Raw genomic sequence first — 18,317 nt, 5'->3', positions numbered from 1 at the left:
GAAAAAGGAGTATTTATATCCCAAATAGGCAATTTGAGAAATCATCCTATTTGTGATAAAGATGCCAAGGAATCAAGGTAAAGAAAATATTTTAAAAAGTAAAGATAGTACAAATACACAAATAGTCTGTATGAAAAGATACTCCACAGGTTTTAACATAAACCACTCAAAACTAATTTCACACCAATTTAGTGTTCTAGTCAACCTTACAAAGCTTTCTGGCTCCTCCAACATGAGGCAGAAACCACTACTTTTAGTAATAGGTAAGTAGATGCATTTCTGTTTAAGCTTGCCTAGTATTTAACAGCAGCATTAGAAAAATCATGAATCCTAGCTGAGGTTCCTCTGTAAAGAGTTCCCACTGTTGAAGTCAAATACCAGACTAAGGTTAAACTCAGTTTTAGATTCCCCTAGTTAGATTTCCCGGCCAGCTAGTTTGCAGGAGAGAACCAGGGAATGAGACAGCTGGGAAGCACCCTCCTTTGGTTGGAACAAATACCCAACATTAATCTCAGAAACTAATCCCTGGAAGGAACCAGTTTGACTGGATTAGTGTATAGAGGAATTTATGTCCCAGGGCACTAATGAAAACAACAAAGCAAAGCGCCAAAATCAGTGGAGTTTAACTGCTGGGTGTGATCAGAGAGAGTGGGAGAGAGCCGCACCTGTACCACAGTCACCCACTCACCCACGGTGGCTATAGGCAGGCCCCAAACTGCACCTCCCTAAGGAGCAGGATCAGAGGCATGTTACACAGTGAGAAAGAAACATAGTTCACTACGATAATCTAACGGATAAATAAACTAGAAACACATAAGCAGCCCTGGAATGTGGCAGGGAGAGGGCACTAGCACCCAGCAATGCTATAGTATATTATCAAAATGTCCTGTTTGCATCAAAAAACTACTACGTACGCAGAAAAACAGAAAAGAATAAACCACAGACCAGAAAAAAGACAAGCAACGAAAACTACCTGTAAGTGTGTCCAGATGTCATATTGAACAGAAGAGATTTTAAAGTAGCTATTATAAATATGTTCATAAAACTAAAAATAAGTATGCCTAAGGAAAAAAAGTAAGGTAGCATTACAATCTGTTTCAAATAGAGAATGTCAACAAAGTTAAAATTGAAAATAAAAACACTATAATTCTGGAATTGCAAAGTACAATAACTGAAACAAAAAACTCACCTGAGACACCCAACAGTAGATTTGAACAAGCAAAAGAAAGAATTAGAAAACTTGGATAGATGAATAGACATTACACGAGCCAAAGAGTGGAGAGGGGGAAAAAAAAGAAACCTTGAGAGGAATATGGGACACAATGAAATGCACGAACAGACACATAAATGGAGTACCTACTGGAAGGAGAGGGGAGAGAGAAACAGAAAAAGAGGGAGAGGGGAGAGAGGAACAGAAAAAATATTCAAGGAAATAATAACCAAAAAACTTCCCAAATGTATTGAAAAACAATAGCCTAAACATGCAAAAGCTCTAAGAACTCCACCTAAGATAAACATAAAGAGAACCACAAATGGACACATCAGAGTAAAAATGCTGAAGATAAAAGATAATGAGAAACCTTTAAAAGAATCAACAGGAATGAGTCACTTAAAAGGGAACCTCTGTGAGATTAGCAGCTGGCTCCTAGCAGAAATAACAGAAGCAAGAGGGCAGTGCGGTAACATACATAAAGTGCAGAATGCAAAACTGGTTAGCCAAAACTCTTCAACCGAGGAAAATTACTGTTCAGAAATGAAGGTGAAGGGGCGCCTGGGTGACTCAGTCTGTAGAGGATGCCACTCTCGATCTCAGGGTTGAGAGTTAAAGCCCCATGTTGGGTGCAGAGCCTACTTAAAATAAAAAAATAAATAAAAATAAATTTTAAAAAAGGTGAAAAAAGACTGCCAGATAAAACTTGAGAGAATTTGTTGGTAGCAAAACCAACTTAAGAAAATACTAAAGAAAGTTCTTTAGGCTGAAGGCAAGTAACCACAATAAAGGTAAACATGCATATTTTTAATCCTTTTCTTAACTGATTTAAGAAGCAATTGGATTAAACAATGCTATAATGTATTGTGGCTTATTAACACAATGTAATGTAAGTACAATATATTTCCCAGTAACAGCACAAACGGAGATGGAGTGGAAACAAAGTTGCCATGGGCTAAGAAAGCTCCTGTAAACAGTAAAGTAATAATTATAACAACACACTGCTGGGTTTATAACATTAGTAAGTTCAATATGTAAAACAGCAATGCCACAGAAAGGGGAAAATGGGAATCAAGCTATGTAGCAGTAAAGGTTCTGTAATATTACTAGAATTAAACTACTATAAATCTAAAGGTGGTAAGATGTACAGTTGACCCTTGAACAACATGGGTTTGAACTGCGCAGGGCCACTTATACACGGATCTTTAAGAGTTAACAGCAAAAGCCACAAGACATTTATTTACAACTGCCCACCCCAGTCTTCATGGGACCAAACTGAAGGTGACCTCCTGGCCTCTGAGTAGTGGAAGAGGCCACCTAAGGCTGTCAGCAGCCCTCAGAGAGCCCCAGGACCAGGTAGGGCTGCAGGTCACCACATGTGCTGATGGGGTGGTTGGACTGAGGGTTCAGGCCTGGCAGGCAAGAGGCCAGGCTCAAGCTGAGGAATCCCCCCAAAGGGTAGGAACGGTACTGCACAGGGAGCAATCTTAAACCCTCAGGCCCCTCCTGGGCCGGGCATAAACTCCTCCACAGCTGTGCCCCAAGCCTGTGGCCTCCCCAGATGTCAGTACACTCACACATGGCCACAGCTGTGGATGGCCGGCCACAGGCTGGTGGTACACCTCCAGGCAGATGGGGCAGCTTTTCTGAGCTTCCAGACCATTGTTGCTGCCCATAGACCTGGCTGGTGGTTGCTGCTCCTGAGCGCAGGCCACCAGGCTGCAGAACATCAGTATCCATGGGTCAGGCCCACCTATATGAAGATTTTTTTCAGTAAATACAGGTACACTACTATAAATGTATTTTTTCTTCCTTATGATTTTTTTATTAACATTTCTTTCCTCTCACTTACTTCACTATAAGAATACAGTATACAGTACATACACAAACTATGCGTTCTTTGAGTCTTTATGTTATCAGTAAAGCTTCCAGTAAAGAGTAGGCTATTAGCAGTTAAGTTTTGGGGACTCGAAAGTTTATAGGCAGATTTTCAACTGTGTAGGGGCCAGTTACCCTAACCCCCATGTTGCTCAAGAGTCAATGGTATTTGGCAAACCCCAGAGAAACCATTTAAAAAAACACTCAAAAAATATAGCGAAAAAAAGGTCAGTAATGAAAATTAAGTTCTACATTATAAAATACATATGGAAAACAGAAAGTAAAACAGCAGATATAAATCCAACTATATCAATAACATTAAATGTAAATGGATTAAAGAATGCAATCAAAAGTGAGAAATTGTCAGACCAGATTTAAAAAAATGATCCAACTATATGTTGTTTATATTTATATGTACAGGTGTTTACAGGGGACATACCTGTGACTCAGAGATAGAAAATGAAAGTAAATGGATAGGAATACCATGCAACAGCCACCACAAGAAAGGCAGAAGAACTGTTATACCAATATCAGACAAAATACACTTAAAAAAAAAGTTACCAGAAATAATATTTTATAAGAGGATCAATCCATCAAGAAATTATAACAATTAAAAACATACATGCTCCCAATAACAAAGCATCAAAATACATGAAGCTTTCCAAAGCAGTGCAAGAAAGGAAATGATAAAGATTAGAGCAAGAATAAATGAAACGGGCGCCTGGGTGGCTCAGTCGTTAAGCATCTGCCTTTGGCTCAGGGTGTGATCCCAGGGTCCTGTCCTGGGCTCGAGCCCCGCATCAGGCTCCCTTGCTCGGCGGGAAGCCTGCCTCTCCCTCTCACACTCCCCTGGCTTGTGTTCACTCTCTCATCGTCTCTGTCAAGTAAATAAATAGAATCTTTATAAAAAAAAAAAAAAAAGATTCTCTCTCTCCTCTCCCTCTGCACTTCCCCCCACCCCAATACTTAAAGAAGTGTCAACACCTGTTCTTCTCAAACAAGTCCCCCCCCCTCCAAAAGGAGGAAGGAAAGCTTCCAAATTTATTCCAGGAGGCCAGCATCACCCTGATACCAAAAGCAGATAAAAACACTACCAAAAAAAAAACTACAGGCCAATATCTCTGATGAACATAGATGCAAATATCCCCAACAAAATATTAGCACACCAAACCCAACAATACATTTAAAAAATCATTCACCATGATTAAATGGGATTTATTCCAGAGATTCAAGGATTCAAGGGTACTTTAATATTCATAATCAATATGATATATCACATTAACAAGAAGATATAAACCATATGATCATTTCAATAGATGCAGAAAAAGCACTTGATAAAGTACAACATCTACCGATATAAGAAAAGAAAACACTCAACAAAGTAGACTTAGAGAGAATACACCTCCACATAATAAAGACCATATGGGAGTGCCTGGGGTTGCTCAGTGGGTTAAGTGTCTGACTCTTGATTTCGGCTCAGGTCATGATCTCAGGATCTTGAGATCAAGCCCTGTATTGGGGCTCTGTCCTCAGTGTGGTGCCTGCCTGGGATTCTCTCCCCCGCCGCCGCCCTGCCCCTCCCTTGCTCAGATAAATAAATCTTAAAAAAATAAATAAATAAAGACCATATATGAAAAACCCACAGCTAACATGATACTCAGTGATGAAAACCTGAAAGCTTTTCTTCTAAGATCAGAAACAAGACAAGGATGGCCACTCTCACTACTTTTCTTCAACACGACACTGGAAGTCCTAGCCACAGCAATCAGACAAGAAAAAGAAAAAGCATTCACTGGTAAAGAAACAAAACTATTACTGTTTGCAGATGATATTATACATAGAAAACCCTAAAGACTCCACCAAAAAACTACCAGAATAAATGAATTCAGTAAAGTCACAGGATACAAAATTAATATACAGAAATCCATTGTATTTTACACACGAATAATGGAGTGGCAGAAAGGGAATTTTTTTTTCATTTCTTTACAGTTGCACCCAAAATAATAAAATCCCTAGGAATGAACTTAACCAAGAAGGTGAAAGACCTGTGCTCTAAAAACTATAAAATACTGAAGAAAGAAACAAGATGACATAGATATTCCATGCTCAGGGACTGAGAAAACCAATATTGTTAAAACGTCCATACTATCCAAAGCAATCTACAGATTTAATGCAATCCCTATCAAAATACCAATAACACTGTTCACAGAACTAGAACAAATAATACTAAAGTGTGGTATGGGATCACAAAAGACCCCAAATAGCCAAAGCAATTTTGATATAGAAGAACAAAACTTTAGGTATCACAATCCCAGATTTCAAGATGTACTCTACCAAGCTGTAGTAATCAAAACAGTATGGTACTGGCACAAAAAAAGAGACACAGATCAGTGGAACAAAACAGAGAGCCAAATAAACCCATGCATCTATGGTCAATTAATCTATGACAAAGAAGGCAAGAATATACAATGGGGAAAAGACAGTCTCTTCAGCAAATGGTGTTGGGAAAACTGGACAACTGCATGCAAAAAATGAAACTTGACCACTTTCTTATACCATGCACAAAAATAAACTCAAAATGGATTAACGAAGGACCTAAATGTGAAATCTGAAACCACAAAACTCCTAGAAGAAAACACTGGCAATAATTCTCTGACATTGGCCAAAGAAATAGTTCTCTAGATATGTCTCCTCAGGCAAGGGAAACAAAAACAAAATTAAATTGCTGGGACTATACCAAAATAAATGTTTGCACAGTGAAGGAAACCATCAACAAAATAAAAAGGCAACCTAGAGAATAGAAGACATTTGCATATAATATGTCCTATAAGGGGTTAATAATCAAACTATATAAAGAACTTACACAACTTGACACCAAAAAAACCAAATAATCCAATTTAAAAATAGGCAAAGGCCCTGAATAGACATTTTTCCAAAGAAGACATTTAAATGGCCAACACCAGAGAAGATGCTCAACACCACGAATTATCAGAAAAATGCAAATCAAAACCACAATGAGATATTCCATACCTGTCAGAATGGCTAAAATCAACACAAATAACAAGTGTTGGCAAGGATGTGGAGTAAAAGGAACCCTTCTGTACTGTTGGTAAGAATGCAAATTGGTGCAGCCACTGTGGAAAACAGTATGGAGGTTCCTCGAAAAATTAAAAACAGAATTTATGATCCAGTTAATTCCACTACTCGATATTTACCTGAAGAAAACAGAAACACTAATTCAAAAAGATATATGCACCCCATGTTTACTCCATTATTTACAACAGCCAAATACGGAAGCGCCCCAAGTGTCCATCCACAGATGAATGGATAAAGAAACTGTGATACACACACACACACAATATTACTCAGCCATTAAAAAGAATGAGATCTTGCCATATGCAACAACATGATGGACCTAGAGGATATAATGCAAAGTGAAATAAGTTAGACAGTGAAAGACAAATACAATATGATTTCACTCATATGTGGAGTTTTAGAAACAAAGACAAAAAGACAATCAAAAAACAGACTGTTACACACAAAGAACAAACTCCTGGTGGCCAGTGGGTGGGCGGATGGGTGAAATGCATAAACGGGATTTAGAATGCATTTATCCTAATGAGCACTAAATAACGTACAGAATTGTTGAATCATACTGTACATGTGAAACTAGCACTGCGTACATCTAAATAACACTGTGTGCTAATTGTACTTGAATTTAAAAATAAAAAGCTGTTGTAAAAAACTTTTTAAAACACAAACCTTTTAGTAAATGACAGAAATGAAAAAAATACACAATTCAAAAGTAATAGGTAGAGACTTCAATACTCCACTTTCAATAATGAATTAAACTAGACTGAAGATCAATAAGGAAATAGATGACGTGAACAACACTATTAACCAACCAGATCCAACAGACTTCTATAGAACACTCCACCCAACAACAGAATATACATTCTCAACTCCTTATGGAACATCTTCCAGCAGACCAAACACCAGGCCATAAACAAATCTCAAAAATTTTAAAGCATAAAAATAATTCAAAATATGTTCTCCAAACACAATGAAATGACATTAGAAATAACAGGAGGAAATCTGGCAAAGTCATAAATACATGGAAATTAAACACACTCATGAATGAATAACCAATGAGTCGAAGAAATCAATAAGAGAAATTAAAAAATGCTTTGAGATGAACAAAAATCAAGATACAGTATACCAAAACTTATGGTATAGAGTCAAAGCAGCGTTCAGAGGAAAACTTACAGCTGTAAATGTCTATATTAAGAAAGACCTCAAATCCATAACCTAACCATGCATATATGCACCTTAAGATACTAGAAAAATTACAGCAAATTCAACCCAAAGCCAGAAGATATGACATCAGAGGAAAAACAAAATAAAAAATAAAAAGAGAAAGAGAAAAAAACCTATGAGACCAAAAGTTGGTTCTTTCAAAAGATTAACAAACCTGTAGTCAGTCTGACCCAGAAAAAGAGAAGATTCAAATTACTAGAATCAGAAACAAAAGAGAGGACTAACGTTACTGTCAACTTTACAGAAACAAAAAGGATCATGAATAGTACACCAACAAATTAGATAACTTAGATGAAATGTACAAATTAACAGAAAGACAAACTACAAAAATGACAAAAGAAATAATGTGAATAGACCTATATATGAGGCAAAACCAGTTTAAAAAAAAAAAACACTACTCACAAAGAAAAGCACAAGCTTAGGGATGCCTGGGTGGCTTAGTCAGTGAAACATCTGCTTTAAGCTCAGGTCATGATCCCAGGATCCTAGGATTGAGTCCTGCATTGGGCTCCCTGCTCAATGGGGAGTCTGCTTCTCCCTCTACCTGCTACTCCCCCTGCTGTGGGCACCCACTCGCTCTCTCTCTCTTTTTCTCTCTCTCTGCCTGACAATTAAAATCTTAAAAAAAAAATAAAAACAAAAACACAAGCCTAAATGGTTTCTCCACTAAATTCTACCAAACATTCAAAGAAGAATGAACACCAATTCTTCACAAAATCTTCCCAAAAAAAGAAAAGGAAGAAACACTTTCCAACACATCTTATGAGGCCAGTATTATCCTGATAACCAAAACTAGACAAAGATGTCACAAGAAAACAGAACTACAGACTCTCTTATGAACATGGATGTAAAAGTCCTCAACAAAATACTAGCAAACTGGATCTGGCAATACACGAAAAGAATTATACAAGCAGGGTTTATCCTAGCAATGCAAAGTTGGTTCAACATCAAAAAATCAATTAATGCAATACATCACATGAATAGAATGAAAGAAAAATCACATGACCATCTCAAAAGATGTAGAAAAAGCATTTGAGAATATCCAACACTCTTTTGTGATAAAAACAAAAACCAAACAACTACTCAATAAACTAGGAATGGAAGATAAGTTCCTTACATAAAGGGCATCTATAAAAAAACAGTTAACATCATACTAAACAGGAAAAAGTAGATGGTTTCCCTTTAAGGTCAGAACAAGGCAAGGATGTCCACTCTGTCATTTCTATTCTAAATTGTCATGGAGGTTCTACCCAGGTAAGCCAAGAAAAAGTAAAAAGCATCTACATTGTAAAGGAGGAAGTAAAACTCTCTATTTGCATGACATGATCTTGTATATAGAAAATCCTAAGGAAGCCACTAAAAAATTATTAGAATATATGAGTTCAGCAAGGCTTCAGGACACAAGATCAATATAAAAAAACCAATTTAATTTCTATACACTTGCAATGAACAATTCAAAATTAAGAAAACAATTATGGTCATAATAGTATCCTGAAACTAAAATTAATCAAAGAAATGTAAAATCTATACTCTGAAGTGGACTGTAAAATTCATATGCAATTGCAAGGAAGCCAGAATATATAAAATAATCCTCAAAAAGGAATAAACTAGAGGACTAATACTTCCTGACTTCAAAATTTACTACAAAGCAATGGTAATCAAGACATTATGGTACTGGTACAAGGATAAACATATAGATCAACAGAACAGAAATGAAAGACCAGAAATAAACCCATATGCCTATAGTCAACTGATTTTTTACAAGGCATCAAGACCATTCAATTAGCAAAGAACAGTTTTCAACAAATGATGCTGTAACAACTGGATAGCCACACACCAAAGAATGAAGTTGGACCCTAACCTTGCACCATATGCAAGTTTACTCAAAATGGATCATGCACCTACATTTAAGAGCTAAAAGTATAAAGCTCTCAGGAGAAAACATGGACATAAATCTTCACGACTTTGGATTTGGCAATGGATTGTTAGATGTGACACCAAAAGCACAAGCAACTAAAGAAAAAATAAATTAGATTTTATCATCAAAATTAAGAACTTCATGCTTCAAAGAACACTGTCAAGAAAGCGGAAAGACAACCCAAAATAGGAAAAAAACATTTGCAAGTTATACATCTTTTAAGGGGCTTGTATTCAGAATATGTACATTTTTAAAACTCTTCCAATTCAATCAGAAGACAACCCAATTTAAAAACAGGCAAAGAATATGAATAGACATTTCTCCAAAAAAGACATACAAATGGCCAAGAAGCACATGAAAAAAGACAGTATAATTCAGTCCTAAGGGAAATGTACATCAAAACTACAATGAGATATCACTTCACACCTATAAGGATGGCGAAAATAAAGTCAGATAAGTGTTAGTGAGAATGTGGAGAAGCTAAAACCCTAAGACACTGCTGGTAGGAATTAAAATGTTGCAGCCACTATGGAAAACAGTTTGGCAGTTCCTCAAATAGTCAAACATAGAGTTACCCTATAATTCAAGATTTCCACTTCTAGGTATATACCCAGTAAATGAAAACATGTCCACACAGAAACCTGTACGTGAATGTAGTACCATTACTCATACAAGTCAAAAAAAAAGTGAAAACAACCCAGAAGTCCATCAACACACAAATGGATAAACAAAACGTGGCATATCCACACAATGATGCATTATTTAGCCATAAAAAAGAATGATGTACTGATATATGCTACAACATGGATGCACCTTGAAAACATAATGTTAAGTGAAAGAAGCCAGCCAGATAAAAAACACACTATATGATTCCATTCACATGAAAGTCACAATGGAGAAATCTATAGAGACAAAGTAAATTAGTGGTTGCTTAGGGGCAGGGGATAGTGGGTTGGTAGCCACAGGGTACAGGTTTCTTTCTGAGGTGTGAAAATGTTCTAAAACTGACTGTGGCGACGGTTGCCCACATCCATGAATATACAAAAAACCATTTAATTCTAAACTTTAAATGGGCGAATTGTACGGTACATGAATCATACATCTCAATAAAGCTACCTAAAAATGTAGTAGCCATCTCCCCCCAAAATATTATACTGATCAAAACTGAATAAAGAATCAGAGACCAACAGCCTCCTTGTTCATTACTGTCCCTCCTGCCCTTAAATTAGTGCCTGTCATAACAAAGTACTCAATAAAATAGAAGGAAAAGAGGGGGAAAAAGCAGGGTAGGAAACCTCGATTTCACCACATGAAAACAGAGCACCATCTTATACTACACGATATTAAAAAAAGTTAGACACAAATATATCCCCAATTTTACTTGGACATACAAACTCCTGAAACTTAAGTTAGCAATAAGATTCTGAAATATCAAGTGTTTGTACAAAGCAATGTCTGAAGAACTTGCCTGTATTAATTGATTTAATTCACACAATTACCCTGTGTGGCATATATACCACTGCTCTTAATTATTCATGAACTCCATATTTGCTAATTCACCTACTTAATAAAAATTTTTTGGTAACCCCCAAATCAGTATTTGCAGCACTCTCACAGTCATTAACAAACATGAGCAGAGCAGTGAAAAATTGAGTGCACCAACATGCACACTCCCAGCTGAAGTCAAACAAGGCAACACTGCCTTGTTTCAGCTCTCACACAGAAATAACCAGAGAATAGAGACTGTAGAGAGAAGCACAGTATAATGCAAGAAGCGCTAGTTCTTTAGACTTTAGCAGAGTTTAAGGCATTTTCTTTTTCTAAAGGTTTTTATTTATTTGAGAGAGAGAGAGAGGACAAGCAGGCTGAGTGGCAGGCAGAGGGAGATGGAGAAGCAGGCTCCCTGCTGAGCAGAGAACCAGACATGGGGCTCAATCCCAAAACCCTGGGATCATGACGTGAGTCGAAGGCAAACGACTGGGTTGAAGGCAAATGCTTAACCAACTGAGCCACCCAGGTGCCCAAGGCATTTTTCTTAAGAATGGAAAGCTAATGAATGGAGGACTATATAAGCCAAGGACACAAAGTGAAAAACTGAGGGCTGAATGAATAAAGAGTAGTTAAATCAAAAGGAGATAAAAATGAAATCATAAAAAAATACTCAATCCAAAAGAACTGGAAAATGGAAACAAAGAACAGGTAAGACTGAAAACAGCTGATAAATTTAAATCTAACCATACCAATACTCACATGAAATATAAATGTCCTCAATGCCCTGCTTACAAAGTGGAGACTAGGAAAACAGTCTGGCAGTTCCTCAGAGAGGTAAACAGAATTACCACAAGATCCAGTAATTCCACTCATAGGTATATACTCCAAGAGCTGAAAGCAGGGACTACTCATACGTATATACCCTAAGCATTGATATTAATACAGATAATTATACACCAATGTTGACAGCAGCATTATTCACAGTAGTCAAAAGGTAAAAATGACTTGGGTTCAAGTGTCCAAACAAAAAGATGTGATATATACATACAATGGGACATGATTAGCCTTACAAAGGAATGAAATTCTGATACATGCAAACATGGGTAAGTCTTGAAAACGTTACGCTAAGTGACAATCCAGACACAAAATGACAAATATTATATGATTCCATTTACATCAGGTCCTTAAAACAGGCAAATTCACAAGACAGAAAGCAGAGGAGGGAGCACAGAGAATTATTGTTTAACGGGTAGCGTTTGTTTGGGATGATGGAAGTTCTAGAAATGAATAATGGTAATGGTTTCACAATATTGTGAATGTACTTAAGGCCACTGAATTCTACACTTAAAAATGGTTAAAATGGTAAATTTTATGTTACGTGTATTTTGCCACAATAGAAGAGGGAAGAGATCATCAAACAGTATAAAAAAACAAGACCCAACTGTACATTATCTATAAAAACACTCTAAATATAAAGACACAAAAAGAAACAGACCTAGTCAGAAGACCTACTATCTTAATACTGAACAAAACAGATTTCAGAGCAAAGGGGCAGGGATACTGGGGATAAAAAAAAGATAATTTTTTAAAAGATTTTATTTTATGAGAGACAAAAAGAGTGAGCAGGGGAGGGGCAGAGGGAGAGGCAGAGAACCACAAGCAGACTCCACGCTGAGCACAGGAGCGTAGAACCTGACGAAGAGTTCAATCCCACAACTCAAGATCACAACTTGAGCCAAAACCAAAAGTCAGATGCTCAACTGAGTCATTCAAGAGCCCCCCAAAAAGTTAATTGTAACAATAAAGGAGCATATTCTTCAAGAAGACATAAAAATCCTAAGCATTTATGCACCTTATAAAAGAGCTACAAGATGCAAGGAGCAAACACCAACAGAACTGAAACAAGAAACAAATGTATCCAAATAATTATATATAATAGATTTCCACACCCCTATCAGTAACTGATAGAAGAAATAAAATCATATGATAACATTTACAAAACACTCCACCCAACAGAACTTGTATCTCTTTTAAGGCAAAATGACATTTACCAACACCATATTCTGGGCCATAGAACAAATCAGGTCAACTTTAAAAAGATTCAAATTATGAAAAGTATGTTCAATAACAAAAAAAAGTCTAAAATCCCCAATATTTGAAATATCAGTAAGTAACAGTTATAAATAACCAATGGGCCAAAGAAGTCAAAGAGTGTATTAGAAAGTATTTGTTACTGAATAAAAATGAAAACACAACATGTCAGCATTTGTGGGAAGTAACTGACACAGTAGTAGCAGGCATTCCAAACCTACATGAGAAGAAACAATGTATCAAAGCAATGACCTCAGCTGTCACCTTAAGAAATGAGGACGGGGCGCCTGGGTGACGCAGTCCTTAAGCGTCTGCCTTCGGCTCAGGGCGTGATCCCAGCGTTCTGGGATCGAGCCCCACATCAGGCTCCTCTGCTAGGAGCCTGCTTCTTCCTCTCCCACTCCCCCTGCTTGTGTTCCCTCTCTCGCTGGCTGTCTCTGTCAAATAAATAAATAAAATCTTAAAAAAAAAAAAAAAAAAAAAAAGAAATGAGGACAAGAAAAGCAGCTAAACCCAAAGGGAGGATAAGAAATAAGTAATAAAAATAAGGGCAGAAGTCAAGAAAAAGCAGAACAAACAATAGGAAAAAAAAAGATGAATGAAATCAAAAGCTAGTTCTTTGAGATCCGTCTAGCCAGTCTGATAATGAAACAAAAAGAAAAACTAGTATCAAGAATGAGAAAGATGACATCATTACATTTTCTACTGCGAGCAAAAGGATAATAAGGAATCCTATGAACAACTTTATATCAACAAATTTGACTACCTAGATGAAATGGACAAAATCAAGGAAACACACAAACTCATTAAAAAAAAAGATAATCTTAATAGCTCTATGTTCACTTAAAGAAACTGAATCTGTAGCTAAAAAAATCCTTCCCAAAAAACTTCAGGTTTGGATGGCTTCACTGGTGAATTCTACCAAATACTTAAGGAAGAAATAGTACCAATTCCACAAAAACTTTCCCAGAAAACCGAAGAGAACATACACATCACAACTCAATCTGACATCAAAATTACTCTGATACCAAAAGTGGACAAAGATCTAAGAACTCTGGAAGACAAATACCCTTTCTGAGCATAAAGGTAAAAATTCTCAAGAAAGCTTTAGAAAATTGAATCTAACAATACATAAAAATAACACACCATGATCAAGTGGGATTTAAGGAATGCAAGGTGGGTTTAACAATTAAAAAAATCAATGTAGGGGCACCTGGGTGGCTCAGTCAGTTAAGCAGCTGACTCTTGATTGTGGCTCAGGTCATGATCTCAGGGTTGTAAGACTGAGCCCCACGTTGGGCTCTGCACTAGGCAGGAAGCCTGCTTAGGAGTCTTTCTCTTCCTCTCCCTCTGCTGCTGCCCCTTTCTCCCTCTCCATCCTTTAAAAAAAAGGGGGGGGGGAGGACAAAAGATCTAAATAGACATCTCACTCAAGAAGATAGATGGAAGGCAAATAAGCACCCAAAAAGATGCTCCACATCATTTGTCATTAGAGAAACGCAAATTAAAACCAAGAGATAAAACTACATTAGAAGGACTAAAACCGTAAAAAAACTAACCATAACAGGCGTTGGCAAAGAAACAGAGCAACTAGAACTGTCAAACTACTAGTGGCAATGCAAAATTGTACAACCACTTGGGAAAACAGTCTAGCAAGTTTTCTTTTGAAATAACCATACATCTACCATACAATTCAATCATTTCACTCCCAGGTATTTTCTCTAAATAAATGAAAGCATACATCCACACAAAGGCTTGGACACCAATGTTCATAGTTGTTTTTTGTTTTTTGGGTTTTTCTGATGATCCAAATTGGAAGCAATCCAAATGTTCCTCAGATGAATGAATAAACAAAATGTGATATACGCACAACACAGAACACTATTCAAAAATAAAAAGAAATGAACTGCTGATACACGTTAACATGAATGACTTCAAAATAATTATCCTGAATGAAACTGAACCAGGTTTAAAAAAAAAAAAAAGGAGTGCCTACTATATAATTCCACTTACACACAATCTTAGAAAATGAAAACTTATCTACAGATTCAGAAATGTACCAGTGGTTGATTAAAGATGGGCAACAGGGAGGGGCTTTAAGGAGAAATAACAAAGGGGCAGACAGAATGTTTTAGAGTGATGTTTATTATCTCCATTGTGGTAATGGTTTCATGGATGTACATATATGTCAATATCTATTAAATTGTACACTTTAAATATGTGCAGTCTGCTGTAGGTCAATTACATCTCAATAAAGCTGCAAAAGAGGAGGAGAGAAGGGAAGAACAGAGAAAAAAGAAAAATAAATCAGTCAGAGGCCCAGTATCCAGAATTCAGAGGACAGAGAAAAAGGTCAGGGGAAAAAAAATCAAAGAACATTCTTTAGAACTGAAGAACACAAGTTTCCAGACTCAGAGAGTCAGCCAAGTACTGATAAAAATGAATTTAAATTTTTTAAAAAACCTATACCTAAGTACACAATCATGAAAGCTTACACTACCAAGGACATAAAGATCTTTAAAAAATTCAGAAAGAAAAACAGATCAACTACAAAGAATGAAAGCAGAACAACACAGAAATTAAGAGCATGGTCTTCCTGGTTGACACTGGCTCTAACATTGGCTGAGTGACCTTAAGTATATTACTTAACCCCTCTGTGCTTCAGTTTTCTCATCTGTAATAGTAATAATAATAAGCACTAATAATCATATGGTTATGAAGATTTAATAAATTAATCTGTAAAGTGCCTACAACACTTGGTACATGTTAAACACTACATAAGCGTGTTGCTTAAATAAATCACATTAACATCCAGCTTCTCATCAACAACACTGGATGACAGAAGTCAAAAGAACAATGCTTTCGAAGTTTTGAGGGAAATGTAGCTTCAAACTCAAACTACGTACGTTTAGCTAATGATCATTCATGTGTACAAGGATAGAACGAACTCAGAAAACTCACATCCCACATAGCACTTAAGAATTCGACTGAAAATAAAAACCAAGAATTTAAGCCAAGAAAGATGATCAGAAAACAGTACCTCCAATTGAAGGAACTGTTAAAAATCTCAAGAAACAGCTTTCTAGCAAGCCTAAACAACCAGGTGTGACAGCAATAGAAATAAAAAAACTCCAGAAGCAGTCTCCAAGAAGAAAGAAGACTTAATAGAATATCTGAGACAAAAAGGAGTTTGGACCGGGAACAATGTAAAGAGGAAAAGAGAAAAGCAAACCAAGGAAAAGACAAAAGTAGCATGTAACCTGAATTGGCATAATGACAATAACTAATGATACTATTTGATTTTTTTCAGCTTTCATTATTTTTCAAAGATTTTATTTATTTATTAGAGAGACAGAACGAGTGGGGGGGAGAGGAGGGCAGAGGGACAAGCATACTCCCTACTGAGCGTGAATCCTGACTGGGGGCTCTATCTCAGGACCCCAAGATCATGACCTGAGCCGAAATCAGACGCTTAAGACTGAGCCACCGAGGGGTGCCTAATTTTTTTAGCTTTTAAAACAAATCAGTATTGCCAACATCCTGACAATTTAATTTTGGATGCCAAAAAGGGAAAAGTGTAGCTGACAAGCTGAGGTGAAGAGTAAGGGCAGCCAGAGTAGAAAAGCTAATACCTAAGCTTAGACAGTGAAAAGTCAAGGGATACCTTATACAGGAGATCCAGTAAAAAATAAAGGCATATTAAAATTATCAAGTTTGCCCTCAGAAGAAATAAAGATAGTGATGTACTATTTTGTGTGTGTGTGTTGTACTATTATTAGTAAGACTGGTGGTGGGGGCGGGGGTTTACATGAGCGACTAAATCCTCTTCTATCATAGTGGAATTCCACAGCTAGATCCAAAACCAATAATCAGGTATAAGCATGATATTCAGAAATAGAACCCGAACAGTTAAAAGTGGTTACCACTAGAAAGTAAAAATGGAACGAGATGTACGTTAAGTTTGATAAAAGTTACAAAACACAAAGGAAACGAGGATTCAGTTTAACAGTTTCTTTTTGGAAAAAAAAAAAAAAACAAGGAATACTGGGAATACCATCAAAACAAGGCTTTCAATTTCCCCTTTGGATAGCAAATAAGCAAAAATCAAGATCTCACCACCTCTAGCAAAAGAATAAGTTTTCAGTGACGGCTGGGTACTTCCTTCAAAAACGAAGGGGTGGGAGGCACGATGTGCCCCTGAACCTTCCCAATCCAAAAATTCTAATTGAGTACAAAATCGAACTCGGACTGGAAACACGGAAACGTTAAATAACAAAACTGAAGAATGGGCAAAAGTCTACGTATGTATTAACAAACTAACAACAAAAAGTGTATTGTTCGAGCGCATCCAGGAATTCCGAAAAATTTAACAAGCAAGCTGTCCAATAGTAGGGCACCTAGACAAGGGGGCACTTATCAGCCTTCTATCTTGTCCTAGACGGCTGCTTTCGCCGTCGATTCTAACTACAGCAACAAATGGCCTCTCGCACTAGAAAACCTTTCAGGCATGGACAGTAAACAACAAAAAATCTCGCCGCCAGGTATTACTTTACAAGGTGTTAAAGGCCAGGCTTAGCATCTGCGCATCCCTAACCAGGTAACTCTGCGGACCTGCTGGAGTGGCTCAACAGACTTTAAGACTCTTCCGAAAACCAAACGCGCGGTGCCGGGAGGAAACAAAGCCGTGGGCGGGGCCTTCCGGTCCCGGAAAAAGCGGGCAAGGGAGGAACAGCCCTCAAGCGACTTCGTACCCCTCTCGGCCCTCGCCCCGCCCCGCCTGCTTTCCCGGGCCCCAACTCCGGGGGCCACTGCCCAACCGCGTGTCGGGCCGCCGCACTCCGCGGGGCCGACAGGGCGGCGCGAGATCCAACACGGTGCCCCGGGGGCAAGCGGCGGGCGCCGAGGGCCGCGGCCTAAACGCGCCTTACTGCCGGGCTTTAGCCGGGCGGCCGTCAGGCGCCTCCTCACCTTCTCTTCCACGCAGTTGACAATGATGGACGGGTACTTGCGGCTGAGCCAGCGAAAGAAAGCCGGGACTCCCATTGCGGCTGCCCAGCTGGAGGAAGCTGCCCGGCCGGCTAACGAACGTAACCAGAGAGACAAGCAGGAGCGGCGGCCGCGGGCACCGACACTTCCTCCCACGTGCGAGCCGGCGACAGGAAGTGACGTCACGACTGCGCCGCCGCGGACGTCCACGGGCCGGAGGTCGGGGGTGGAGTTCAGCTGCCGGCGGAGTAGTGAGGGCTAGCGGGGCCTGGCTTGGCGTGCTCTTTGTAGGTGGGGCCAGGCCTGGAGTGCGTTCTCTTGCGCCACTGAGTCGTGTCAAGGTGCTTTTTGTTCGCCGCAGCTTCCCCCGGGTCGCGGAATCCCAGCACTCCTCAGGTCCCGGGGAAGCTCTTTGTGGGTTTGATC

The 18,317-nt window shown here is 38.3% G+C and overlaps 1 protein-coding gene across 2 annotated transcripts in view; it reads right to left on the bottom strand.

Moving 5' to 3' along the window:
* XRN2 (5'-3' exoribonuclease 2) overlaps positions 1–18,069 on the bottom strand; it is an 82,461-nt gene extending 64,392 nt beyond the window's left edge. For both annotated transcript variants that reach the window (XM_026487477.4, XM_057312710.1), the window contains exon 1: positions 17,874–18,069. In XM_026487477.4, coding sequence (XP_026343262.1) covers positions 17,874–17,948 — 75 coding nt within the window. In that variant the 5' untranslated portion in view covers positions 17,949–18,069. The remainder of the gene's footprint in view (positions 1–17,873) is intronic.
* Between the last annotated feature and the right edge of the window lie 248 nt (positions 18,070–18,317).

Source organism: Ursus arctos, unplaced genomic scaffold, assembly GCF_023065955.2.
Source record: "Ursus arctos isolate Adak ecotype North America unplaced genomic scaffold, UrsArc2.0 scaffold_16, whole genome shotgun sequence".
NCBI lineage: Eukaryota > Metazoa > Chordata > Mammalia > Carnivora > Ursidae > Ursus > Ursus arctos.
Note: the sequence above shows the minus strand (reverse complement) of the source record. Positions and strands in the feature narration are given on the sequence as shown.